Consider the following 26920-nt stretch of genomic DNA (forward strand, 5'->3'; position numbering starts at 1 on the left):
TGAAGCAACGTCCTCAACAACTAGATTGAAGAACAAAACGACAGCAACTTGTCTGTTCCCCTTCCCCAATCCCCCAGCACTGTTCCCATCCCCCCAATTCCCCAATAAAAATGTTTAAAAAAAAAAAGAAATGTTAGAGGAACTTCTTGAAGACAAAAATAATAATAATAATAAAATGGCAGTAACTACATATCTATCAACAATGACTGTCAATGTAAATGGGTTAAATGTGCCAATCAAAAGACATAAGGGGGCTGAATGGATATGAAAACAAAACTCTTACATATGCTGCCTATAAGAGACTCAGTTCAGATTGAAACACACACACAGACTGAAAGTAAAGAGACAGAAAAAGATATTTCATGAAAATGGAAACAAACAAACAAACAAAAAACTTAAATAGCAATACTTTATCAGACAAAATAGACTTTAAAACAAAGGCTATAACAAGAGACAAAGCAGGACCCAGTAATCCCACTTCTGGTTATTTATCTGAAGACACCTAAAATGCTACTTCGAGGGGATATTTCCATCCACATGTTCATTACAGCATTGTTTACAATGGCCAAGATGTGGAGGCTGCCTGGGTGTCCGTCAATGGATGAGTGATAAAGAGGAGGTAGTACATATATTCAATGAAATCTTGCTTGACCAGGGAAGAGAATGTATTCTTGCCATCTGTGGCAGCAGGGATGGACCTCGAGGGTATTGTGCTGAGGGCAGTATGTCAGACAAAGACAGATACAATATGATTTTGCTTATATGTGGAAACCAACGAACAAAATAAACAAACAAAACAGAAACAAACTCGTAGTTACAGAAAACATTTTGATGGTTGCCAGATGGGAGAGAGTAAGGATGGTGGGTGAAAAAGAGGAAAGGATTAAGAAGTACAAATTGGCTGTTACATAGTAGTCATGGGGATGTAGGGTATAGCATAAGGAATATAGTCAGTAATATTATAATAACTATGTATGGTGTCAGATGTGTACTGGGTATATTGGGGTTATAGATGGGAAGGGGGCTGATGGGTAGGGTGAAAAAGGTGAAGGAATTAAGAAGTACAAATTGATAGTTACAAAATTGTCATGGGGCTGTAAAGTAAAGCCTAGGGAATATAGTCAGTAATATAGTAATAACTATGTATAGTGCCAGGTGGGTACTAGAGTGGTCAGGAGAATCACTTTATATAAATGTCTAACCACTATGCTGTACACCTGAAATTAATATAAGGTAATATTGAATGTCAACTGTAATTGAAAAAATAAAAAAGGGGAGAAAAAGGTGAAGGGATATAACAGGTCCAAATTTCCAGGTATAAAACAAATAAGTCATGGGGATGTAATGTACAACATAGGGAATATTCAAAAACATTGTGATAGCATGGTATGATGTCAGAGGGTTGCTGGACTTCTCATGGTGATCACTTCTTTAGGTATATAAATGTTGAATAATTATGGTGTACACCTGAAACTAATATAATATTGTATGTTAGCTATATTTTAATAAAAATATTTTTTGAAAGAATAAACAGAATTTCAGCAAACAGAAAAAACAAAAACAAAAAAATGAAGCTGTTGTGAGCAATAGATCTATTAAATTAAAGCAAATATGCACTTAGACACAGTTCACTGCAACCACAAGACTTTAAAGTCGGAAAATAAGTTATGAAAGCTACTATGGAGAAAAATTTTAAGTCACCTATAGAGAAACAATTAGAGCAACATCAGACTTCATCAGCAAATAAATAAATAAATAGCCAAAAGATCAAAGAATATTTTCAATCTTGAGAGAAGCTGTCATCTTAGAACTCTATCCCTAGATAAATTATCACCAAAAAAGATGACAAAATAAATACATTTCTGCACAAGAAAAGAGAGAGAATTTGCTAAACTCAAAGCCTGGCTAAGAATAATGCTTAGTACTTGAATTATTCAGGAGTAAAATGACCAAAGCGGGGAAAGGCTAGGAGGTAAAGAAAATCCAGCAAATATAGGAAACAAGAGGTAAAGAAAAGCAGGATATATAGGAAATACAATAAAAGAAGAAATACCCATATAGAAATAGCACAATAAATAAATATTAATTAAAGGTCAACCAGAATAAATTGCATTTTGAAAAATCACCTCTTTGTTTTCAAAAGACAATTAGAGCAAAAGGAGAGAGAAATGTTGAAAATAAAATTATGGAAAGATATATACCTGACAATAACAGGAAGAAAATTGGTAAAACAACATTTAATATTACACAAAACTGAATGACCTTGATGTCAAAAGCAAATAAGAACAGATTATGAGAATATTATAAAGAAATTTCACTTACATAGATGCAAACCTCTTAACTATACAAGACAAATTGATCCTATTTATGAAAGAAAAAAGGTAACACATCTAATAATGTTGAAAATGTATTGTACATATCCTTTTGTAGTTATACCATAAAGAAATTCTGCAAATGTGAACCAGGATACATGTACAAGAAGAGCAACAAAGTATTAGAAACAAACAATAGAGGTATGCATTAATGAACTGTGATACTCAGATGCTGGAATGCTTTACAGGAATTAAAATGAATGAACTAAATGTAATGTATCAGCCTAGGTAAAGTTCAAAGGGCAATGCTGAATACAGAAAGCAAGTTGTAGAAAGACCCCTATTGTTTGAGAACACTTATCTGGTAAATTTACACAAAGAACGTTATATTGATTATAGATAAAAATATATGTAGTAAAAGTATGAAAACATGGATGAGAAGGATACTCACCAAATTCTTGATATTGTTTGCCTAAGGAGAGAATGAGGGGAGCAGGTCTCAAGAGGAAAAAAATGGAGCTTCACTTTTATTTAAAAAAAAAACACACCAAATATCAAAATGTTAACACTTGCTAATTCTGGGAGGTAAGTACAAGGGTGTTTGTTATGATTATGATTTTCTGTACTTTTCTGCAGTTTTAAGAGAAATGCCTAAGGCAGGACTTCTGGACAATGGAGTGAGGACCTCAGTAAATCCTCTCCCCCATAAAAGCAATGAAAATACTGGAAAAATTATCAAAATCCATCATTTCAGAACTTTGGAAATTAACCAAAGGCACACAACAAATTAATAAGCATTTATTGAAGAAGAACCAGTGAACCTCAGTAAGAGCTGCTAAGTCTGTTGTGTTTCACTTGGTGCAACTCACCGCCCCTTCCTCCAACCTCAAACAGCTGACTCCCCAACTCCGTGGTCCATGAGGGGTGAAAACTGGCAGCCTCACAGCAACTCGAGTGGCGGACCTGTTTTGGAGCTCCACCAAAAGCCCCATCTCCAGACTGCTGTCACTGTTTGGCCTAACTTGGAACTCAGCTCCAAGAAAGAAAGGACACTACATGGTAACTCAAATCCACGTGAAGAAATAAAGACCACCAATTAAAGTAACATGCAGAGAGGCGTTAACACACAGGCCTGGCTCTTGGCAAAAGTCTGAGAACTCAGGTTTTGGGAGGTTCCCTATGTGGACAGACTATTTTGCCTGCTTGAGGTGCTAAACACCTGTCCTTCTGGGAATCTAGATGCCTGACCAGTAGAGGCTGATGATTTTCTGGCCTGAGATGCCTATTTTTAGTAGGTCAATTTGGAATCTCCCATAAAGTAAAAAGGGATTTTTAAAAAGCTTTGCTTGCCACTTGGACTTGTTTTGCACTTGTCTTGGACTTGCCACTTGCACTTGGCTATCTAGCCCTGCAGCATCTTGGCTTTGCATGAGAAAGGAGCAACCATCCCTGTAGGGATTATCTCCTACCAAGTGCCCAGCAATACTGGTGAAATAACCCCACACCAAGGCACATGGAGAAATGTCAGAGAGCATAAGATAAAGGAGGATATTCTTATAAGCTTATAGATAGAAACAATTTTGAAAGTATCAATAATCAGAATAGCTTCTGAGTTCTCAAAAGGAAGATTAAAATTAGAAGACAATGCAGTAATGCCTTCAAAAGTCTAAAGAAAAGACATGTCCATCCTAGAGCTCTGTCTCAAGCTCAAATCTTCATCTAGGATGAGGCTATAACAAACACTTTCAGATATTCAAAAATCTCAAAAAAATTACTTCCCCTGGACCTACAGTCTTCCTAAGGAAAGTACTGGAAGAATGTGCTCCAATGAAATGTGGAAGAAGACATGGCAAAAAAGCAAATGGGGAATCCAACAATAAGAAAGTGGAGGGAATCCCCAGAATGATGGTGAAGAGAGATGTCTGGATGGTGGCTGTGCAACCAGGAATAAGGAGAATCTACCAAGAAAGAGCAGACAGCTCCAGATAAACTTGGGGGTATGACACTGAAGGAACACTTGATAACTCGAAGCGTTCAAAGTCAGTCTAGGCAACTGGTCATGGATTATTTAAATTGAACTGGTGGTAAGTACATAGAAAAAGAACAAATGAAAGAAATAAGACAATTATTAACCAAAGGAAACAAAGAGTTATGTAGGAAAGGTAAATTAATCATAGATTACTACATGGCTCAGCTGCGTGCGTATAGTGTTTATGTAGTCATAATGTTGTAAACAATGGTACTGATGGAAACCACAGTTATGGTACAATCATATTGGGAACGTGGGAGAACAAGAAATCTTTGTGCGTGTATGTGTGTGAGCGGCAAGAACAATGAAGTGAGCTAAATCTTAATCTTCCATAGCAGAAAATTCTAAATAATTTTTGTAAGATATAGGTAAATTATAAAGAATAGTGATATAAAAAAATATCCACATATCCGCCACTCATTAAAAAACAAATTATCATTACCTTTGAAGTTCTTCATGTCCCCATTTCATTCTCTTTCTTTTCAGGTAATAATGATCCTGAATTTTATGTTTATCATGCCCATGACTTTCTTTATAGTTTTACATTTATTTTTACTCTTTGAAACTCAGACATGATAAAAATGAAATCTATTTTTTTAATCAAAAGAGAATACTGCTTTAGGTCAGTAAATTTGAAATCTCAGATGAAACATAATTGTCTAGAAAACATAAATGACCAGAATTGACAGAATTTACCAAAAAATGTGAATAAATCAGTAATTATTTTTAAAATGATAAAATTCACTCTGTAATCAAAAGCCTTGCCTTAAAGAAGGCCATCCTACCCAATGTTTTTGTAGATGATTGCAATCAAACTCTCAAGAACAGGTAAACTTCATTCAGTACAGTTTCAGAAACTAGAAAAAAGAAGGAAAAGTACCAAATCTATTTCATACAGCTAATATAACCTTAGATACCAAAATGACAGGACAGTACAAGGAAAGAAAATCTAAGCTCTATCTCACTTCTGAACATTAATGCAAAATTCTTAAATATGAGTAAACTGAATTCAATTAATTTAAAAATTTCTTCACAACTAAGTGGAGTTTAGTTTAGGAATTCAAGAACAGTTAAATATCAGAAAATGTATTAATATAATCCACCACATTAACAGATTAAAGGAAAAAATTATCATCTCAATAGATGCAGAAAATAAGCATTAGAGAAAAACACTCTCATAAATTTTTTTAAAAATCTTAACAAACTAGGAATATAGAAGGGTCTTTTTGATAAAAAGTATCTTTCAAAATACAACAGCAAATACACTTAATGGTGAAAGTTTTAGAAGCTACATAACCCCTCTATGCCTCAGTTTTCTCATCTATAATATGAAGATAACAACCTACTCTACAGGGTCATTTGGAAGATTAAACTCTGTATTAATATTCACAAAGCATACAGAACAGTGCATTTGTGGCACACGGCAAGCACTCACATATCATCTATCATTACATTAGTATTATTGTCCTCATCATTATTTCCATTAAAATCAGAAACAAAGAACTCACTATAGCTGCATCTATTAAACACTGTACTACAGGCCTTGACTAACAGAATGACAGAAGAAAAAGAAATAAAATGTACAATTGGAAAAAAGATAAAATTGTTTTTATGAAGACAATTATTTACACAAAAGACCCAAGAAAATCTAAAAACTATTAGTATGAATAAAAGCATTCAGAAAGGTTTCTGTACATGTTGAATACATAAAATCATTAGCATTCTAATACACTAGAATTAATCAGTTAGAAAATGCAATAGGAGAAAAGATCCCAATCACAATTGCAAATAATAACTAAGAGGTATCTAGGAATAAAGTTAAAAAAAGATGTGCAAGCACTTCCCAAAGACCAGTACAAAACATTACTAAAAGGCAGAAGAGAAAAGCTGAATAAGAGTTCACTGATAGGAAAATTCAATAGTGAACCAATGCCAATCCCCAACCTATCTCAACTCTTCTCAAATACAGTGCAATTGTGATCAGAATCCCAAACCAGGGTTCTAAGGAACTTGACAAACTCATCCTAAAATTCCTATATAGAAGACCACAGAGTCAAAAGAGATAAGGGGGATTCATCCTACCAGCTATGAACAACATCAATAACAAGATTGGTGTAACAGTTGACATTTATATAGCATGACTAAATGTCAGGTGCTGTTTTAAGTGCTTTATATATTTTAACTCATTAGAATAAAGCATGATAATAGCAAAGGAACAAACAGATCAATAGCACAAAATAGAGAACCTAGGAACAGACCGACATGTATATGGAACTTGATCTCTGGCAAAAATGGCATCACACACCACTGTGAAAAGGGTTCAATACATGGCATGGCACAAGTGGATGTCCACATGCGGCAAAAAAAGTGGACAGATACCGTATTTTGCCGTGTATAATGCGCTCCCATATATAAAGCACATCCACGTTTATGGCCCAAATTTTCAGGGAAAAAAAATCTTTTGTTTTAATTTTTTAATTCAAATTTTCATTTGTTTATATTTAGATACTTGTTTTTTGTATTATAAAGGAATTTTAGATTTATTTATTTGTTATTGCACTTTTAACTCATAAGCATTTAAAAAATTAAAAACATTTATATAAATACAGAATTAACACTACCCATGTATAATGTGCATCCTTATTTTTCCCTTACAAATTTGGCCAAAAAAGTGTGCATTCTACATGGAAAAATACAGTAGTTCCCTTCCTCATAAGTTATATAAAAATAAATTCTAGGCCTATTTTAAGAAAATAAAAAGTAAAATTTTATTTTTTTAAATTTTTTAATTTTTTATTATTTAAGATTTTATTGGGGAATTGGGGGAGGGGAACAGCGCTGGGGAATTGGGGGAAGGGGAACAGACAAGACGCTGTCCTTTTGTTCTTCAGTCTAGCTGTGGAGGATGTTGCTTCAGTGGTCCAAGCTGGCACCATCATTGCGCTCCTCCCGGGTGACGCAGACCAGTCGCCGGCCCCTGGACAGCCGCTCATGGCGGCCGCTGGCCGCTCATGCTGGCTGCCGTCTACACATGGTAGCCCATGGCAACCCACTGCAGCAGGGGCTGCAGCTTACGCCGTCCCCGGCAACTCATGGCAGCCCAGCTCCAGGTTGAGCTGTTGTTCAGCATCTTAGCTGTAGAGGGCAGTGTCACTGGCCCTCATATGTGGGATCTGAACCGGGGCCCTCTGGCATCCCAAGCCAGTTCTTAACCAACGCCCCACTCGGCCAGCCCATAAAATTTTATTTTTAAGAGAAAATTATATTACAGCATCTTTATGAGCTCAGCTGGAAAAAAATACTTAAATTATACAAAAAGCACAAACTAAAAATTGAGAAATCTAATTACATTACAATTAAAACTTCTACTCAAAAAAATTACCATCAATAACCAAGACTAAGAAAAGATATTGACTACACACCAAATTGAAATCTATAATAGAATATCTAAAGAACCCATATAAATCAATAAAAAAGATAAACACCTGAACAAAACCACAAATACAGGATATGAACAGGCAAGCCACAGAAGAGAAAATCCAATGAGTCAATACCATATAAAATGATAAATACCTTTACTAGTTAGTAATCAAAGAAATGAAAATTATAAGTCACCAATTCACACTTCCCACATTACCAAAATGTAAAGAGTGTGCCCATACTACAATTCTATATATAGAAAGAACATTGTCATATTGCAGAAAGTTGTGTTGGGTAGCACTGGTCTAAATTATGCACTGTCTCTTCCATTGGTTTGGCTGCATAAGGTTATAGAACTCTGCATTTTAATATCAATGCTTCCTGTTCAAAGGCTGAAGTTTCAGCCATTTCAAGAAGCTGTATCTTCCCACTCAGCTGCAATCCATGCTCACAGGGAATTGGTTTAACATGATATTAGAATCCATGTACAGCATCGTGAGAAAAAAATAAGTTTAAACAACACCACTCTTTTTGTTGCAAAGGCTGGTAATAAAATACTACCAAATGCTTCCCCAGTTCAGAGACCTTTGCAGGGCTTAAAGGGAGTAGGTCAAAGCCACTTAATGTCCTTCAGCAGTAACATACACCTTAAAAGTAGAAGAGTATTAAGGTTGAAGAAGCTGAGGAAGAAAATTTCTTTGGAGAAAGCTGTTGGAAACCTGACATTTTCTCTCACCAACAACAGAGGAGGGATGAGTATGTTTGCCGTACCCTCTAATCTAGTAAGAACTTGAAGAAGACAACTTGGTTGATATATGTCTGCTAAAGTTTGGGGGACACAGAGGACTTTGCACCTGATTCATATCTAGAAAAACTTTATCGGTGACAGGCAGGCTGAGGCTGAATGTGGCACAGGGGTTGCACAGGGGGCGAAGATCAAGGTGCAGGTCCCACCACACACACACACACACACACACACACACACACACACACACACACACTCCATGAGCCAGATATGGACCCTCTGGATATGAAGAGGGCTGAGTTACTTTGGAAAGGGGGTTTTCGGCTAGCATCAAGGTGATCTCAGCAAAAAGATTGCAGGTATACAATGGGGCTGGGGAGTGGGGGTGAGAAGGAGAAAATGTTAAACAACTTGTTGGAAAGGAGACACTGCTGTGCTATGAGGAAACTGTAGACTGGGGGCCCTAGCTAGGGCATCACCAAGGAAACCAAAAAAGTACCAAGGACAGGAAGAACTGGTCTTTGGAATCTGCAACATGTGGAGGGCACCAATATCAGATTGCATTTTTATCAGTTAGGTCAAACTATTTTTGTCCTTTGTAGCTCCTTCCTTCCTCATTTGCTTCACCCAAGGAGTCAGAGATGGCCTATTTGTTGAGTGGGGGGAGGTGAGACAGAGGGAGAAGAGCTAGCTAAGAGAGTACAGAAAGGAAAAGCTGAGCGTGCTTCCTCTGCAACTCAAGACTTCCAGCCTGAAGCACTAAAGCATGCATTAAGCAGGGGACAGATCTCCCTTTAAATGAAGTTGCCTGTTTTCACTACTACATGCAATCAGACTTTTTAAAAATTAAAATGAGACTACCACTGACTTTCAAAATAAAAAGGATAATAAGGGAATATTATGAACAACTTTATGCCAATAAATGTGATAATTAAGGTGACATGAACAAACACCTTGAAAGACACAAATTACCACTGTTCATTCAAGAGATAATCTGAATAACCCAGTATCTAATAAAGAAATTGAAACTGTAGTTTAATGCCTTCCCACAAAGAAAACCCCAGTCCTAGATGGCTTCACTGGGGAATTCTATCAAACATTTAAGGAAGAAATAATTCTAATTCTATACAAATTCTTCCAAAGAACTGAAGAGGGGAGGGAATACTTCCCAACTCATTCTATGGCTTCATTATCTTGATTGTGGTGATGGATTCATGGGTGTGTATATGTCAAAACTTATCAAATTGTGCACTTTAAATATCTGCAATTTCTTGTATGTCAATTGTACCACAGTAAAGGTGTTCAGGCAGCTAAATCAGTACTTAGAGACAGTCATAGCATTCACAATATTAGAAAAGGAAGCTATCAAATTAATGATCTAAGCTTCCACTTTATGAAAGTAGGAAAAGAGAAAATTAAATTCAAACTAGCAGAAGGACAGAAATAATAAAGATAAAAGTAAGAACGAATGAAATCGAGGTTCCCATTTCTGACCACAATGGAGTATGTCTACTACAGCCTCTCTCTTCTACTGATTATTGCAACTAAAAACCCTGAACAACATATGTAAAGCAAGTACTTGGGGATTCTGACAAGTAATCAAAATCAGGCATACTCTGAAGGTAAGTCAAAAAGTGGAAAAGCAGCCCATGTATCGGTTTCTTTTCTGTCCCCACTCTCTTTTGTCCCAATGGCATATGGACCTCCACAAGACATGAGCTCACCCAAGGGCTGTGCATGCAAGGGAAAGCAAAGCCTCATACCAAGGTTTTAAGAACTGAACTAAACTAAGATTTAAACCATAGCTCAAGTCTGAGACCAACATCTGAGTGACACATGCATGAGACAGACTTGAAGCAGGATAGCAAAGCCTTTGAAACCTGCACAAAGACTTAAATCACCACTCAAGTCTCAAACTAATCCCTGCATGGTGCATACACAGCACAGACCCAAAGGAACACAGCAAAGGCTTTGAAAGCTGAACTGATTGTAATCAACACCCAGAGAAGGTGAGACAAAACTCGTTGTCTGAATGTAACCAGGTTTATTACATGATAAACAAAGATGAAAAACAACAAAACAATCACCACTATTTAAGACAGAATCCAAAGTTATTCAATGTAACAAAGAACCGGCAAAATAAAGAAGCTAAAAATAAAAATTTAACAGAAGTTCTGGAAGAGCTGGGGAGTAGAAGGCCAATGTGTAATTGAGCTAAATCTTTATCTTACTTAGAAGGTAACTAAAACTGAAGACTCCAGAAATGCAGGTGTAGGGTATTCCCTGAACCCAGGAAGGTGCTCATCAGGAGAATTAAAACCAGAGACTGTGAGAAGAGGCTGTCCTTGGAGGTGTGACTGGAAATGCACTAGGATTACTCTATATCCCATACATTCTGCACTCCTACACTAATATGAGTCCCCATTACTTTTAATATTGAGCAGTTTTTGTATAAGGGAATTGGGACTCCAAGGCTGGATTGTGCCTCTAGTTCACTTTTCCTCCTTCCAGGATACCACTGAAATGAGAATGAGACTCACAGTCATTATAATCCCTTGAAACACTCGAAGTAGGAAAAAGCATGCCATCAGCACACCAGAAATCCTGATGAATCTCTACAGTGCAGCAGATATGGGAATGACTGAGCAATAAAGAGGAAATTGTAGCTCAAAATGTCCCTGGGAGAAGCTACAGGGAGGTGGGTGCACGCCCATACAGGGAGGCTCTGAGAGAGTGGGTGCCACTGCCCAACAGGCATGGGCTGTGGGGAAGCCACCTGGAGTCAGCTGGGTGAGTCTGACTGCAGATGGAGCTCTAACATTAATCTCTAACAGCTGCTGAAAAGCAGATTCAGATTCAGGGAGTCTGAGGTGGCCCCAAGAGTCTGCATTTCTACCTAGAGCCTGCTACCTCCAGGCTGCTGGTCTATGCACCACATGGAACAGTACCAGTGGTCTAGATAGACTTCTTTGGGATGGCCCCACTGAGTGGCCACTGTGAGTGGGAGAGACAAAGAGGAACACTAATATCTGAAGAGTTTCTGTATTCCCAGAAGGGGCCCAGAGCAAAAACAATAAAACAAACAGACAAGCAAAAATGTAGCTCTGCCCAGGACTGAGATTCCGCTCACTGAAGCCTGCCACCATGGAGTGATGTCCTCTCCAGTTTAGCTCTGTTTTGAATAAATAGATAATACAAAAGACAAAAGAGTTGAGTGGGAGGGAAGTACTGATAAGAGGAGGAATCTGAAAACAGGTGTCATCAAGTCAGCTTTGGGAGAATCTGAGAGGAAATAAGAAAACAGAGAACTATGTGAAAGTTGACACTGTTCATTCTCAACATGAGGGCAGACAAAGACATGTGGGTACCTGGCCTGGTAGAGTTGAGTTCACTATCAAAGCTTTTTTGTCCACACCAACTCCAATAAACCATATTTCTCTGAGGTTGAACACAAGGCTCCAAGTCTCAGACTTAAAGGATCCAAAGTATGCCAAATAAAGAGGAAACATCACACCTGCATCTACTTCGCTTTTGATGAACGTGCAAATGCCCAAGAGAGGGAGAAAGTCTACAAACTTCCCGAAAGGAGGTGAGAAGGCAGGAGAAAAGGCTTGGCACTTCTCACGAGCCAGCCAGGATGCAGGAAGGTAGAGATGGGATCTAAGGAACAGCAGTGGCAGCACCTTGTCTGAACCCCAGAAAGAACAAGGGGCCTGTAGAAGGGCAATAGGTGGAGGCACCCTGTGAATATCACAGCAACTTGCTCCATTAGACCTGAGTTGTGTCCCCAAGGCTGAGGGTTCTAAGAGCTCCTGGGGCTAAGCTCTCACTGCCCAGCGAGGTTCCCCTCCCCTGTCCTGACTGGCTGGTGTGTGCTCACCTGGACAGCTCCACATTGTGGGTTCTCCATCTGCCCTCCTGGCCTCTTCTTGTCCCAACCTGAAGATCACATCCGGTTTGGCCACCAGGTATCCTGTGGAGAGGAAATGACACAGGACTTCGTTATTAATGCTGGAAGCAGTCCAAAACTGAGGCCCATTCTTGCAGTCTGAAGATGGTCTGGCCTTGGTGACTCTCATGAGCACCACTATTTGCCCCTTATGCAGAACATTCACAGAGAAGGTGAGAGCACAGACATCCTATACAGGGTGTAAATGGGATTATGAATTCTTGACAGTGAGCTTTAGGGCCAAATTCTTCAGGGCTTCAGATGTCCCTGAGCATGCAGCAAATGAGAGAGGGAGACACGAGTGGAGGCATTCTAGTCACACCGTGGAGTGCTCCCTCACCCACAGAGACCAGGTGGCTGTAGTTCTCCAGCATGACATCCCTGTAGAGGTTCTTCTGAGTAGAGTCCAGCTGCTGCCACTCCTCCAAGGTGAAGTCCAGAAACACGTCCCTGAAGGTCAACAATTCCTGCAACGGCACATTCCTCTTAAGCCCAGATGGATAGGCTCAGGGGACTGGACATAGGCAACGTATATAGAGTGCCTAATCTGTATCTATCCTAAGGGTTTCGATCCTTGCCCCCACCCAGAACCCTGACAGATGAGGACACAAAGGCACTCAGAGTGTAAAGTTACTCGCCCAAGGTCACATAGCTAGGAATTAGGGATTCAAATCCATGCAGTCTGGTTTCCACACCCACATTTTTAAACATGACACTGCATTGCCTTTCTCTACATAATTGTTCTTATGCTGTCCACTATCGGCAATTTGACATCGTATAGGATATAGAGTGTTTATGTAACAAAACTATTTTAAGCTTTATGGAAAAACAGATCAAGTGTTAGAAATATCTTACCCTGGAAATTTGTTCTTTCAACACATATTTATTGAATAGTGCCCAAGCTGATAAGTTGTGAGGATGTAAAGATTAATAAAAACAAACACTTCCTGAACTAAAGGAGCTTGGTCTAATGGAGGAAAAAGAACAACATTTACACATTCATATATGAGATGGAGGGAGAGAGGGCTGCTTGCCCTATGAGGGTCAATGACAGAGGCAGGACTAGGAACAGAGGGGAAGAAGAAGTCAATTCTCTTTGGGGCTGACACAGAAGGCTTCACAGGGGATATAGAACTAGAACAGTTCTAAACACAGCTACTCAATCATGACTGTGAGACAATAGAAAAGATATATATTGTTCTCTGCTCCTGGTTGCTGGCACAGAGCTCCTAAAACCCTTGTATTTTTTAAGTGATAAAAATACCAGGATCATTTTTTGTTCTAATATTTGTCTTTAAACCATCCCTGACACAGAGCTCCTGAAACCCTTGTAAATTCCTAAGTGATAAGAGTACTAGGAGCATCTTTTGTTTTAATGAGGTGCCTCTGGGTGGGCTCCTGGATGGGGGCTGCTCACCAGAACGACCAAACCATGTTTAGAAGCCTGGAATTTTCAGCCCCAACCACCATCCTTCAGAGAGGGGTGCAGGGCTGGAAATGGAGTTAAAAATTGAACATGCCTACGTGAGGAAGCCTCCATGAAATCCATACAGTGGGGGATTCAGGGAGCTTCCAGGTGGGTGAACACATCCACATACTGGGAGTGTGATGCACCCCAACTCCACTGGGACAGAAGCTCCTACACTCAGAACCCTCCCAGACCTCACCCTGTGTATCTCTTCATCTGGCTGTTCATCTGTATCCTTTATCACATCCTTTATGTGTTTCCCTGAGTTCTTTAAGCCGCTCTAGCAAATTAGCCAAGATGAGCAGTCACTGAAACCTCCGATCTACAGCCAGTTGGTCAGAAGCACAGGTCATAAACTGGGCTTGTGACTAGCATCAGAAGTGTGTGTGTGTGTGGGGGGGGCAGTCTTGAGGGACTGAGCCCTTAACCTGTGGGATTTGATGCTATCTCCAGATAACTAGTGTTGGAACTGAGTTACATTGTAGGACACCTGGTCACAGAGAATTCCTTGTGGGGAAAACCTCCATGTATGTGTTGCTCAGATGTGTCAGAAGTGAAGTGCTCTGTATGGGTAGTAAAGGAGACACATAGAAGAAACACAAGAAAGAAAGACACAGTAGGAAAGGACTGGTTTTTCTCCTATACAGAGGGAGACTGCACTGGGTTTTTCCTTTACAATAACCAAAAGTTCTAATCTTAGCTAATCAATTGTGAGACAAGAACAGGAAGCCAGAGAGTCTGTAGCTGGCCTCATCAGCAGATTGAGGTAGTAAAAGGAAAGTCTATGTTTGGCTTTTCACCACCAAACAGGAACTCACTTTTCTAGTGCATCAATTCCAATAACCCACCTATTTACACTCTGCATCCCATCCTGTCACACCCATACTTGTTGGTCTTAAAATCAAGGAGACATTTTGCACTCACAAGGCCCCAAAGGGCACCAGTTTTACTTAGCTCTGTGGAAGGATATGAGACAGGAAACAGTGTGCAGAAGGGCAGTTACACACATATGTTGCCCGCAGTTCTCAGAGCAGCTCACTCCCTCCTCTCACCCCTCCCAAATGAGAGCGCTCAGGTGCTAGGGACCATGACCACACTGGTGAGCACAGGGGGCCACCTGGCTTAGAAGCCCTAAGCTGTCAAAATTCAATATGTATATAGACTTTGACCTAGAAAGTTATCTTCCAGATCAGACATACTTAATGGATACAAACTGAAATTTATATCAATATGTACTGCTATGCTGTTTATGGCATCAAAAGGCTAGAAATATCCTAAATGTACATCCCTGGTAGAAAGGTAAATATATAATGGTATTTCCAGCCAATGGAATATCAAGCAGCCATTTTCATAAATGGGGTACAACCTTAGGTGATTTTGTCCTCCAGGGAACATTTGGCAATGTCTGTAGAAATTTTTCATTTTCATGACGAGGTTGAATGGGGGTGCTGACATCAAGAGGGCAGAGGTCAGCAATGTTGTTAAATATCATCCAATGCACATGGAAGCCCTCTATAACATAGCATTATCCAGCCTAAAATGTCAAGAGTGCCAAAATGAGAAAACCTGGGGTGACCAAATACATAGTGAAATGGAATGATCATGAAAAAGACCAAAATGTGCTGTAATATATAAAAAAGAAATAAAAAAGAAAAGGGGTTCTTATATTGAGATACACAGATATGCATACACGATCTCTGGAAGAGTGCATAGAAAATGAAGGAGACAGGCACAGGATAAGAGGGAGAATTATTTTTCACCTTTTGTTGAAGACAGCTTTTGTTTGAGTTTTTTACCATGTCTACAAATTACTTTTTTAAATGCTCAATTCAATTTATGAATGCTCTATTCAGAATGTTTCTAGAATTTTGGCATGTGTATTCTTAAGTGAAAATGGTCTATAATTTACATTTTTGTAGTATCTTCTTCAAATTTAAGGTTAAGTGGTTTCATAAAATGAACTGAATTCCTTTTTCATAATGTAACAGCTGGGAAAAGTTAAACATAGAAATGATATGGTTTTTAAAATTTTGTGAAAGTAGTAATTAGTCTAGGATTTGAGAGGGCAAATTTGAAGTGTGACCACCTTTGACTTAAAATTCCAATTTCCAGGAGTATTCTCCATAAATACCTGTACTATTGGACAAACAGATATGTAGAAAGTTGTTCAAGAGGCACTGTTTATAATAGAAAAAGAGAGTTAAAAACCTAAGTTTCCATGAATAGAGAGAAGGTTTAATGATATATCCATGCTATGAAATAGGAACTAAAATAATCTTTATGTATTGATGAGGAACACCACCCAGCATATAATCAGGTGGGAAAAGCAAAATGAGTATGGGAGTAGGATGTCATTGGTGCAAACACACACAGGACATTATGCACGTATCTGTTTTTAGTTAATTAAACTGACATCAATGCATCCATACCACATTATCACCAAACTGTTAACAGTGGGCATGTCTGAGGAAGAACGTTGTATGGGGGGTTGGGGAGAAGAAATGGGATGTTTTGGCTACTATTTTATATATATATATTAAAACATTAACAATGGATTTACTTTCAAATCATTTTAAACATAATGTAAAAGCAAAAAGTGAACTGGAAGTGAAGAAATGGGAGAAGTAAGATGAGTCTACGTATTTAAACATCTTCTCTGAGAAGGAAAAGAAAAAAGATGAGGTGCATTTCCCAGAGGAAGAAGTAAATGAGAAGAGTCTTTGTCTTTATTTCTTTTCCTATTCTTTACCTGTGGGGAGGGTAAGGAATGGAGAATCCCAAGGTGGATTACAGGTTGAACAGAAAACGGCCAGAGCAGAGGGGATTAACAGATTTTTCAAGGTTACAATATAGATTCCCATGGCTGCTTCAAGTTCACTGGAAACAAAGTAGGGGGTAAATGAGGAACTCACCTGGGACATGGCCATCCTGTTCTGCCCTGGAAAAGGATGGAGATCTACAAAGTCAGAATTAGGAGGGTTGAGATCAGTGCATACAGCCATGAGACCATCATCACCAGCCTAACAATAATCACCCTGGCACCCTGGGTAGAATAATCTGGAAACATGGCCTGGTTGCACCAGCCTGTTCCCTTGAGATGCTGCTAAGCACATGTGGATTTTGCATGTGGAATTTTTTTCACTTCCAGGACAGATGTATAACTTGTGTTTAAAAACATCTACTCAGGGGCCGGCCGAGTGGCGCTATGGTTAAGAACTGGCTTGGGACACCAGAGGGTCCCAGTTCGGATCCCACATATGAGGGCCAGAGACACTGCCCTCCACAGCTAAGATGCTGAACAACAGCTCAACCTGGAGCTGGGCTGCTGGGAGTCGCCAGCGACGGTGTAGGCTGCAGTCCCTGTGGCAGTGGGTTGCCATGGGCTACCGTATGTGGCCAGTAGCCAGCTTGAGCGGCCAGCAGCCGCTGTGAGCGGACGTCCAGAAGCTGGCGACTGATGTGCCTCGCCCGGGAAGAGCGCAATGATGGTGCCAACTTGGGCCAGTGAAGCAACGTCCTCCACAGCTAGACTGAAGAACAAAAAATGACAGCAACTTATCTGTTCCCCTTCCCCCAATTCCCCAGCACTGTTCCCATCCCCTCAATTCCCTAATAAAAATCTTTAAAACAAACAAACAAACAAAAATCTACTCAGGAGCTATTAATAACCCAACACCTCCTTTCTCTCAATAATTCTATTCCTGGAAATTTATCATACAAAAGCAATTATAAATGAGCACAAAGCTGCAAGATGTTAACTGTAGTTGTTTCCACCATTCAAAAATCTGGAAGCAACTAAACCTCCAGCAAATGGGACTCCATTAAAAAATAAGAAACACAAAATGGGAATACCATGTGAGCTTTAAAAATGCTATGAAATCTTGTTTTCATTTCTTAACATGTTAAAAAGCAGGTAACAAAAGAGCAACTGCAGTGCGATCTCACTTGTTAAGGAGTATGTACGCACCAAGGAAGAGCAGTCTAGAAGAGCATTTATTAAAATGTTGACAGTTACCTTTGAGTGGTGATTTCACCTTTCCTTTTCTGTTTACTTGCATTTTATCATTTTGACAGTGAATATTACTAGTCAAATAAAAATGAAAACTTATTACAAATCACCCATTATCACACTGAGCTCTACAGGTGATAGCCCCTGAGCAAAGTCTTGCTGTGGTTTGGAGGAAGGAGACCAACCAGGCCTGAGAGGGCTGGGAGGTGAGGAGCCCAGCACTGGTCACTAGTCAGTTCCAATGGAGTTGACCTTGCCCCGGCACCCTCCACCCTTCATTGCCCCACCCCCACCCTGTTCCCACTCCATCCCTTCCCCCTTTCCCATGATTCCATTTGCTGGCCATGCTCTTCCTTGTTGGGCAGTTTTGAAAAGAAAGGTTCGGCAAAGAGCTTTTGTGCAGAGTAATGGTTGTTACTGTAAGCAATCCCTATGGCAACACTAGAACTGAAGGATTCAGCGCCTTTAGCTTAGGAAGTCATGTTCTCAGGCCTCGTTACAGGAGCATCAAAAGGAGGCAGCAGAACTAGATGACAGCATACCTAGAGAGGATTCTGAAATTCCACAAATTAAAAAACAAACTAACCTAAAAACAAACAAAACTATTCTGAACTTTAGGCAGCGTAGAGAAGACTCAACATTTCTGTTAGAGGCAGGTGGGATATTCCTACCACGGGACTGACTCAAATGCAGAAATATTCAATGGTAAAAGAAGGGAGCATAGTGCTGTGCGTACAAGTGTGTTAGGAGAGGCGAAAGCCCTGTGAGGCTAGTAGTGATCCTTCCCAGCCTGATCCTGCCCTTGCAGGCAGTGCCCCTCCAATGGTTTGTAACTTCCATCTCTCGCCTCCAATAGGGGTCCAACTGCCCATTGTTACCCAGTCCTGCATGATGGCTAGAAGTTGAGCCAGCATGTCAGCCTTGCTCTCTCTCAGCTGGAGGGAGGCACAGAGGCCACTGTAGGTCCAGCTGTTCTAGGACCTCCTGTCCTGTGAGCCTCCTCACTCTTCCCTGGGCGTCTGGGTCTGGGCTCTGGGCTGAGGCTTCTCCGCCAATTGCCCTCACAGGTGCTCTCTGGTTCCTGAGGAGGCAGGACCGATGGATTCAAACAGAAATGCATCTCAGCTGGGACCATCACTTCAGCACCTGATCTCTGCCTCTGACCCCAGGCACTCACCTTCTTCTGAGGCCTCAGACTGGGTCTTCTGTAGACTAAGGAAGCCCAGCGCAGATTAACTGGAGTCTGGGCAATGGTGAGCAACGCTCTCAGTTATGGACCCTGACCCTGGAAAAACAAGGACCACACAGAAGATGCAATGAGCAACCTCTGTGATGGAGTGAAGTTGAGGAAAGCCCAAATGTTTTACTTGACACTAGGAGGCACAGTGCCTCATTCTAGTTTTAAAAGGTAACATTTAGTAAGAGCTTAATGTTCGCTGGACCAAGAGCTAAGCACTGCTTTATTTCGGAAGAGTCTGGGCTCGAACCAAGCTGACTGCCTGCTGTGCCGCTTTTATTTATTCAGTAAAAAAGGTGAGTGCCTACTATGTACCTGTTCTACTTTGTTGTGTTGGAGATGCATCAGTGAACAAAATATCAGAGTTCCCCAATCTTGCCGAGCTATGGTCTAGCAGTGTAGACAGTAAGCAACAAACTTGATAAATAAGTTTAGAGTACATTAAAAAGGCATAAGTGCTAGATGAAAAAAAAAAGGATCCCCCGGTTTACCAGCTGTGTGACTATGGACAGGTTTCTGAGCCTTTCTGTTCTTCCTTCCTCTAAATAAGATGAAGATAATCGTAGTACCTATTCAACAGGGCTATTGTGAAGCTTAATGTGAAACTCAACGGTGCCTCGCATTTACTAGGCACTCAGTAAATGGTCGGTGAATGAATCACTCAATCACTAGCTGACCCCCACAGTCCGTCCCCCAACACTCACCCCACAGCCCTGTCACTCAACCCCCAGGGGCGCAAACACATCAGCACAAGGCCCCTCGGACCCACCGCATCAAGCGCATCCCCATCTCCGCCTCCCCTTACTTCGTTCCCAGGAATCCACAACGCAGGGTGGAGAACCGCAGGCAGTGGGATTCCCACTGCCCTCGGGGTCAGCAGAGCACTTCCGCTCCGTCACTGTCACCCCGGAGCAGGAGTTCAGAGCGCAGCGCACGCGCAGGATCGGTGCCCGGCCCCGCCCACCCCCATCTCCGCCACCAATTGCCAACATGGCGCCTTTAGGGGACAATAAGTCTGACGTGGTTCCCTCAGAGGCTAGATGGAGCGACAAGTGCATGCGACCATTTTTCGCGACGAGTCGCACAAAAAGCCGGGGAGGCATCTCCAGGCGGCAAGAGGCGAGCTGGCTAATCCAGCAGCCTGGGTCACGCCGCCTCCGAGGTCCAGGCCCCCTCACCCCATTCGTCCTCCTGCGCGTCCGGTCCCTCTTGTCGCCGTCCCCGCTCCCAGGGGAGTTCGCGTCCCTTCATCTCCCTCAAAGCCACGCTTTCCGCTTCCTCCAGCTACTCGGAATCAGAACAGTGGTGCCTGCTGTGGTCCACAGCCGCACGTGGGGCGGGGCCCGGGCGGGGGGCGGGGCCCGCCCCTCAGGGCTTGCCTCTCCTCTCAGGCGCAGGGGTCGGAGGGCAGGGGTCAGGGTCAGTCGGGTAAGTGTCCTGGAGGAGGGGCTGGGAGCTGGGCTGGGGGGCCAACAATGTGCACAAATGAGGGAGAAACTCTGATGCCTGATTTCCTGAAATAAATCGAGGAGCTCCAATTTCTGGGAACCTGGGTGTCCTGGGAGAACCTGGCTTTTGCTCTTTCGAAAACTCAGCATTAAAGTAGCAGAGAGCTGTTCTCTCTGAGACTGCCTGCCTGTGGCACCATGGTCTGCTAAAAAGGCCTGTAATGCAATTGAGGAAAGTTCTCTGTTTCCTGTCAGGGTCTGGGGGAAAGAGGCCAAGTGTGTGCTGTGTGCTTCTTGTACCTGCCTGTTCACCAAGTGGAACTCCCTAGGCTGGCCACTGCAGGGTCTCAGCTCAGATACAGCCCGATTCCTGTGCTAGAGTCAATGCTTACCAGGCACTTTTGAGATGAGCATGTGACAAAACCAATCATGGAATCCATCACACATTCATTTAATCTTCCATCTGAACATATTGGTTTATCCTTCTCTTTCTCTTTCCCCTCTATGAGTTAACTAACATTCTGCAGGTGCTTTGAATGACTCAGCCCAAATCTGCAACCCAGAGTTTTCCTGGAAGTAACTGACCAATCCTTATATAGAAGATGCAGGAGAAGAGTCCATTTTCTGTGAGGTATGTGAATGGGGAATTGCCCCACCCACTGTGAAAATCTTTTGCATTTGTAAATGTGGCCATGTTCAGAGATACTAATCTATTTCTAGAGGACAGGTGACCTGGTAACCTTTTCTGTCATCACAATCACAAGGCAAGAAAAGATTAATAGTATGACAGTGTCCTGAGGACAGTAGAGAAATCCTGGCTGCAGCAAGACCTGGTCTTTGGCTCTGGTCAGATTCTCCCCATATCCCAATTCTACAGGAATAAGTGCTTGCACAGAACAAGAAGGGGCTGATTGTTCAGATGGGGCCTGGTGAAGAGCACTCGGATGTTGCTCATGCAGTGCCAGCATTTCCTAGTGTGACTGTGATATCCAGGAACCAAGAATCATGCCAAGTATTCTTCCAGCCCATACTCTGCCTAGGCTTTGGGAATCTACCAACCCATAGAAGAGAGGGCTTGGCTCTACCACTTACTGGCCCCTTGGGTCTCAGTTTCCTCTCCTATGTCATAGCTGTTGTGACTGTCTCTAAAGTCCCAAGCTCAGGACAGGGCCCATGGTAGTCACCTGGTACCTGGTAGCAGTTTCCATTGTCCTTTCCCACAGCCTAGGAACAAGATGGTGCCATTGCTGTTCCTTCGTGTACTGGCTTCCCCTTCACCACCTTACACAATTGTGCCTGTGCCTGCCACCAACCTTGTCTAGGGTTACCACTCATACCCAACTGAAAACATTTTTTAAAATGGCAATTAAGATTCTAATTCCATTAAAATTCCTTATAAACAGAAAACCCAGAAGACCTGGGTTGCTCAAGCCCTGGACATTCCAAAGAAAGGCCTGTCTCAGGAAGACTGGTCCTCGTCCAGCTCCTGGGAGACTACCACTAAGCCCGTGGAATAGTCTGCTAATAGAGCGTTTTTGTTCTCTAGGCGTTGCTGTTCCATCTGACCAGCTAGTTTATGCTAACAGTGTGACTCGTGGTGAACATCTGTTTTTGTATGCCTGAGGCCCTGGACCATGGTATGTTAGTTTATCATCTGGGGGCTGTAGACAGAGTAGCTAAAGTCAGTCACATGGATGTTGCATGCCTGCCTGACTCACCTCCAATAAAAAGCCTGGATCCCAAGGTGCGGGGGAGCTTCCCTGGCTGGCAACACTTTGTTCAAAATGTCACATTTTGTTTCTGGGAGAAATTAGCATTGTCTGTGTGACTCCTTTAGGAGAGGACCACTGGTGTCTCACAACTGATTTCCATTGGATTTCACCCATGCACCCTTTGTATTTGTTGATTTTACTCTCTATACTTTCAGTGTAATAAGTCATAGCCACGTATATAATATTTCAGAAGGACTCACAGGATCTGAAAAACATAACAGCTTTTCTGCGTTCTGAATACTAGGAAATCATTAAACCTGAGGGTGGTCTTGTGGACCCCCAACACACTGTCGTTACAGATTCTCAGATTGTTATACCATCTCCAGTTTGCATCAACCAACCCAGTGGGTCGGCCCTCTGAACCCAGTTTGACTCTGCCCTTAGCAGTATACTTGCTTGGTGTTTGTCAGGTGGTTGCAGACTGAGCAACAGTACCCAGAGGGCACTGCTGTGCTTTTCCACCTTTGAGAAACAGAGATCCTGAATGCTTGCAGTGGGCAGGAGACGAGCGAACTTGCTTTCTTGCTGTGGTGTAGTGTTCTGCTGAGGCATCTGGGTACCTGCCTCTTCGTGGAGGCCTTCCTTGCAATGACTGTGGTGACAGGCCCATCAATCAATGCCTTGATACAGTTCTCTTTGAACTTCATGAGTTCCTGTATGAAGGTGAAGGCCAGTTGTAAGCATTCTCCTGGCCGGACTACATTGTTCTCTCTGCAGCTGCCCCTGCAGATTTCCACAGGAAAGAGAATATCCAAAGTGAGTGGACCTGGAATAAACAATATGCATATCCACGGCAGGGATCTGGTTGACTGCTCCAATATGATAGCATGAAGCCAATCTCATGGCTGTCTGGTGGCTCAGAGGTTAGAGCTCCAGTCTTTGGGTGACTTTGATAAGTGTGTACACCATGATAAACCCCAAAGGAGGAAGACTTCAGCTAGCCTGAAGCTGATTCTTGTTTTGAAGTTTCTTTCTGTTCTTGAAAGATGCCATATGAAGCCAGCGTATAATAACATATACTGTAAACTTAGACTATGCCACATACTGTGCTATGTTTACATTCATTACTAACTTAAAATTATTACTGGAACCCCTCATTATTATTATATTGCATTTTCCAGATAAGGAGACTGAAGCACACAGATGTTGGGTAACTCACCCAGAGCTTCATAACTAGTAAATAAAGTCAAGATTTAAGATTTGGCAGTTTGGCTCCAAAAACCATACCATTGACCTCTTCACCATTCTGCAGTTATTTCAGCACCCTCATTTAAGAAAAAAAGATCCGGTGGTTACATGACTTGGTCATTTTGTACAGCTAGTAAGTGGCAGAACTCAAACTAGAACGTAGGTCTCCTCACTCCAAATCTCATTCTTTTTGCAGGCTGACATTTTTCTTTTCCCTGTCCTGTGGAGCAGTACATCCCAGACTTGAATGTGCATAGGGCTCCCCTGGGGATCTTGTTAAATTGCAGATTCTGATTCAGTAGGTCTGTGGTGGGCCTGAGATTCTTCATTTCTAACAAGCTCCCTAATTAGTAGGTAGTGGTACTACGCTGGTCCTCACACCACACTGAGTCAAAACAAGGTTCTAGAGACCTTCTGGTTTAGCAGCTGTAATGTCCAAGTAGGAGTTCCTTAAACACACACACGGAGACACAGATGGTGAGTAAGCCATGAGGAATAGGATTGGGGTGCTCTCTTAATCTCAGTACTGAGGCCCCTCAACAACTCCCTTCTGGGGTTGAAGACTCTGAGGCCCATGGAGGGAAAAGATGCTTCAGGGGTTATTAGCAGGCTCGGACTAGGATCCATTCCACTTGACTTCTCAGCCAATGTTCTTCTGTCCCGCATCTCTCCCTCTGTTCTACAGGGGCTCTAGGGGAGGAGATAGTAAAGGAATGTGTATTGTTTATTATGTGTCGGATTATTTAAGACTTTACAGGGAGAATCAGGGTGCTCTCCACTCTGGGCCTCCTTGCCCTCCTCCTTGCTGTACTGAATACTGGACTCAACTGCCCAGGAGTACCCATGTGTACTGAGCCAAGGAGAAAGGTCAAAACAGCTCCTTTCATTAGGTCTGCATGCCCACACATGCACTACCTTGGGGAAAATGGAGCCACTGGGGCTTCTCAGATCCTCAGACACTATTTGTAAGCCCAGTTGCCTGTCCACAAATTCCAAAGACTACTAGTAACTAGATACATGCTATAACTCTTATATTCATCTGGGTAAGCCAAACTACTGGAATAATTAAACCCTAAATATAATGGCTCAGATGCAATCCCTTTCTTGCTCCCAAAAGAATCAACCATGAGCACTGCATATTGACAGGTGGCATTCCTTCATATAAACCCAGTCTGTTGTCATCTCTTTCTTCTTCAACGTGGCTTTCAAGGCACTCTGGTCATCATCATTCCTGGAGGTGAGAGAGAGAATGGAGGAGCACAGGTCAGGAGCCACCACTGGCTTTCAGGATCACCATGGTATACAGAAAGTTAGGAAGTTTTTTCTGCCACTCAGAGGTCAGAAAACCATTGTTGACAGCATGGGTGTACAAGGTAGTTGGATGATTAGCATAGACAGTAGTCTAGTAGGTGCTGCAAAAACTCACATCTGTTGAAGGACACTAGTCTATTCTCCCTGCTAGAGGAAAAGAATGGTGTCTACCTCCCTATCCAGGATAATCTCATCTCAACATTCTTAATTTAATAACATCTGCAAATACCCCCTCTTTCCAAATAAGGTCACATTCACAGGTTCTGGGGGTTAGGATATGGATATATCTTTTTGGGAGGACCACCCGTCCACCAACTACATTAATATAGCTGTACCAACTTTCTTTTGATTAGTATCACATTGTATATCATATTCCATTATTTTCTTTTTCACCCATGTATTTATATTAATGATACATTTTTTGTAAACCACATATAGTTAATCTGCTTTTTAAAATCCTGTCTGACAATTTGAATTTAATGTAATTACTGATATACTTATGTTTCAATATACTTCCTTACTATTTGTTATCTATTTTGTCTCCGTTATTTTGTCTCCTGCCTTCTTTTGGATTAATCAATTCACTTTTTTAAAAAAAGATTTTATTGGGAAATTGGGGGAAGGGGAACAGACAAGTTGCTGTTGTTTTTTGTTCTTCAGTCTAGTTGTGGAGGACGTTGCTTCACTGGCCCAAGTTGGCACCATCATTACGCTCTTCCCGGGTGAGGCAGATCAGTCGCCGGCTTCTGGACGGCCGCTCACTGCGGCTGCTGGCCGCTCACGCTGGCTGCTGGCTACACACGGTAGCCCATGGCAACCCACTGCCACAGGGGCTGCAGCCTACGCCGTCGCCGGCGACTCACGGCAGCCCAGCTCCAGGTTGAGCTGTTGTTCAGCATCTTAGCTGTGGAGGGCAGTGTCACTGGCCCTCATATGTGGGATCCGAACAGGGGCCCTCTGGCATCCCAAGCCAGTTCTTAACCAGCGCGCCACTCAGCCGGCCCACCTAATTTCTTTTTTAAAATTTATTTTTTTAATTAAATTTTTTTTCAATTACAATTTACATTCAGTATTATATTAGTTTCTTGTGTACAGCTTAGTGGTTAGACATTTATATAGCTTATGAAGTGACCCCCCTGATAAGTCTAGTACCCACCTGGCACCCTACATAGTTATTACAATATTATTGACTGTATCCCCTGTGCTATACTTTACGTCCCTGTGACAATTTTGTAACTGCCAATTTGTGACATGTCCAGTATTATTCTCAGTTTCCTCTTCCACTTCATCCCTGCTGGGCACCATTGTCTAGGGACAAATGTGTCACCTAATTTCTTAAACATAGTAATCATAGTTTTTTTAAAGTTTGTGTCTGATAACTCAAATATTTGCATCACTGTTGGGTTTATTTGTATCATCTATTTTATCTTGGTTTCTTTCATCTGACTCATGGTAACCTGAGATTTCTTTTTAATTTTTTTTTATTAGTTTCAGGTGTACAACACTGCAATAGTTATACTTTTTACCCTTCAAAGTGACAAAACCCTACCCCCAATCCACTGCCCCACTCCCCCGGCATATCATATGTATTTATTACAATTTCATTGACTCGACTCCCACACTATACTCCACGTCCTGTGACTATATATATATATGTGTGTATATATATATATATATATTAAATTATAGTTGACATACACTATTATACAACATAAGCTTCAGGTGTACAATGCAGTGATCAAGCCTCTACCCCATCCATGATGCGGTCTCCCTAACAAGATGTGACCATCAGACACCCTCCAAATTATTTACAACATCATTAATTATATTCTCCAAACTGTCTTTCATATCCCTGTGGCAATATTGTAGTTACCTATTTATGCTGTCTAACCCCTTCCCCTTCTCCCTCATCCCCTCCCCCTCCCAACTAGCAGCCATCAGTTGTTCCTCTATATCTCTGAGACCACTTCTTCTTTTTTTTTTTAATTTTTTAAAAATATTTTTACTGGGGAATTGGGGGCATGGGAACAGC

The 26920-nt window shown here is 41.6% G+C and overlaps 1 protein-coding gene and 1 long non-coding RNA gene across 3 annotated transcripts in view; one reads left to right on the forward strand and one right to left on the reverse strand.

Annotated features, from left to right (window-relative positions):
• Nucleotides 1-20535, reverse strand: part of ZNF674 (zinc finger protein 674) — a 27134-nt gene extending 6599 nt beyond the window's left edge. Inside the window, exons 1-4 of one of the 2 annotated variants that reach the window (XM_019649439.1) lie at nucleotides 20348-20535; nucleotides 16836-16879; nucleotides 12796-12922; nucleotides 12387-12479 (exon numbers count right to left, since the gene is read on the reverse strand). In XM_019649439.1, the coding sequence (XP_019504984.1) occupies nucleotides 12387-12479; nucleotides 12796-12922; nucleotides 16836-16879; nucleotides 20348-20420 (337 nt within the window). In that variant the 5' untranslated portion in view covers nucleotides 20421-20535. Of the gene's footprint in view, nucleotides 1-12386; nucleotides 12480-12795; nucleotides 12923-15289; nucleotides 15914-16835; nucleotides 16880-20347 lie in introns of those variants that run through there. The other variant, XM_019649430.1, reaches the window with a different exon arrangement.
• A 126-nt stretch (nucleotides 20536-20661) lies between these two features.
• The window catches only part of LOC109386173 (uncharacterized), a 10069-nt gene continuing 3810 nt past the window's right edge, over nucleotides 20662-26920 (forward strand). The window contains exons 1-2 of the long non-coding RNA XR_002124740.1: nucleotides 20662-21248; nucleotides 22164-22254. This is a non-coding gene — a long non-coding RNA (uncharacterized LOC109386173). The remainder of the gene's footprint in view (nucleotides 21249-22163; nucleotides 22255-26920) is intronic.

The sequence above is a fragment of the Hipposideros armiger genome, unplaced genomic scaffold (assembly GCF_001890085.2).
Source record: "Hipposideros armiger isolate ML-2016 unplaced genomic scaffold, ASM189008v1 scaffold_7, whole genome shotgun sequence".
In the NCBI taxonomy this organism is placed as follows: domain Eukaryota; kingdom Metazoa; phylum Chordata; class Mammalia; order Chiroptera; family Hipposideridae; genus Hipposideros; species Hipposideros armiger.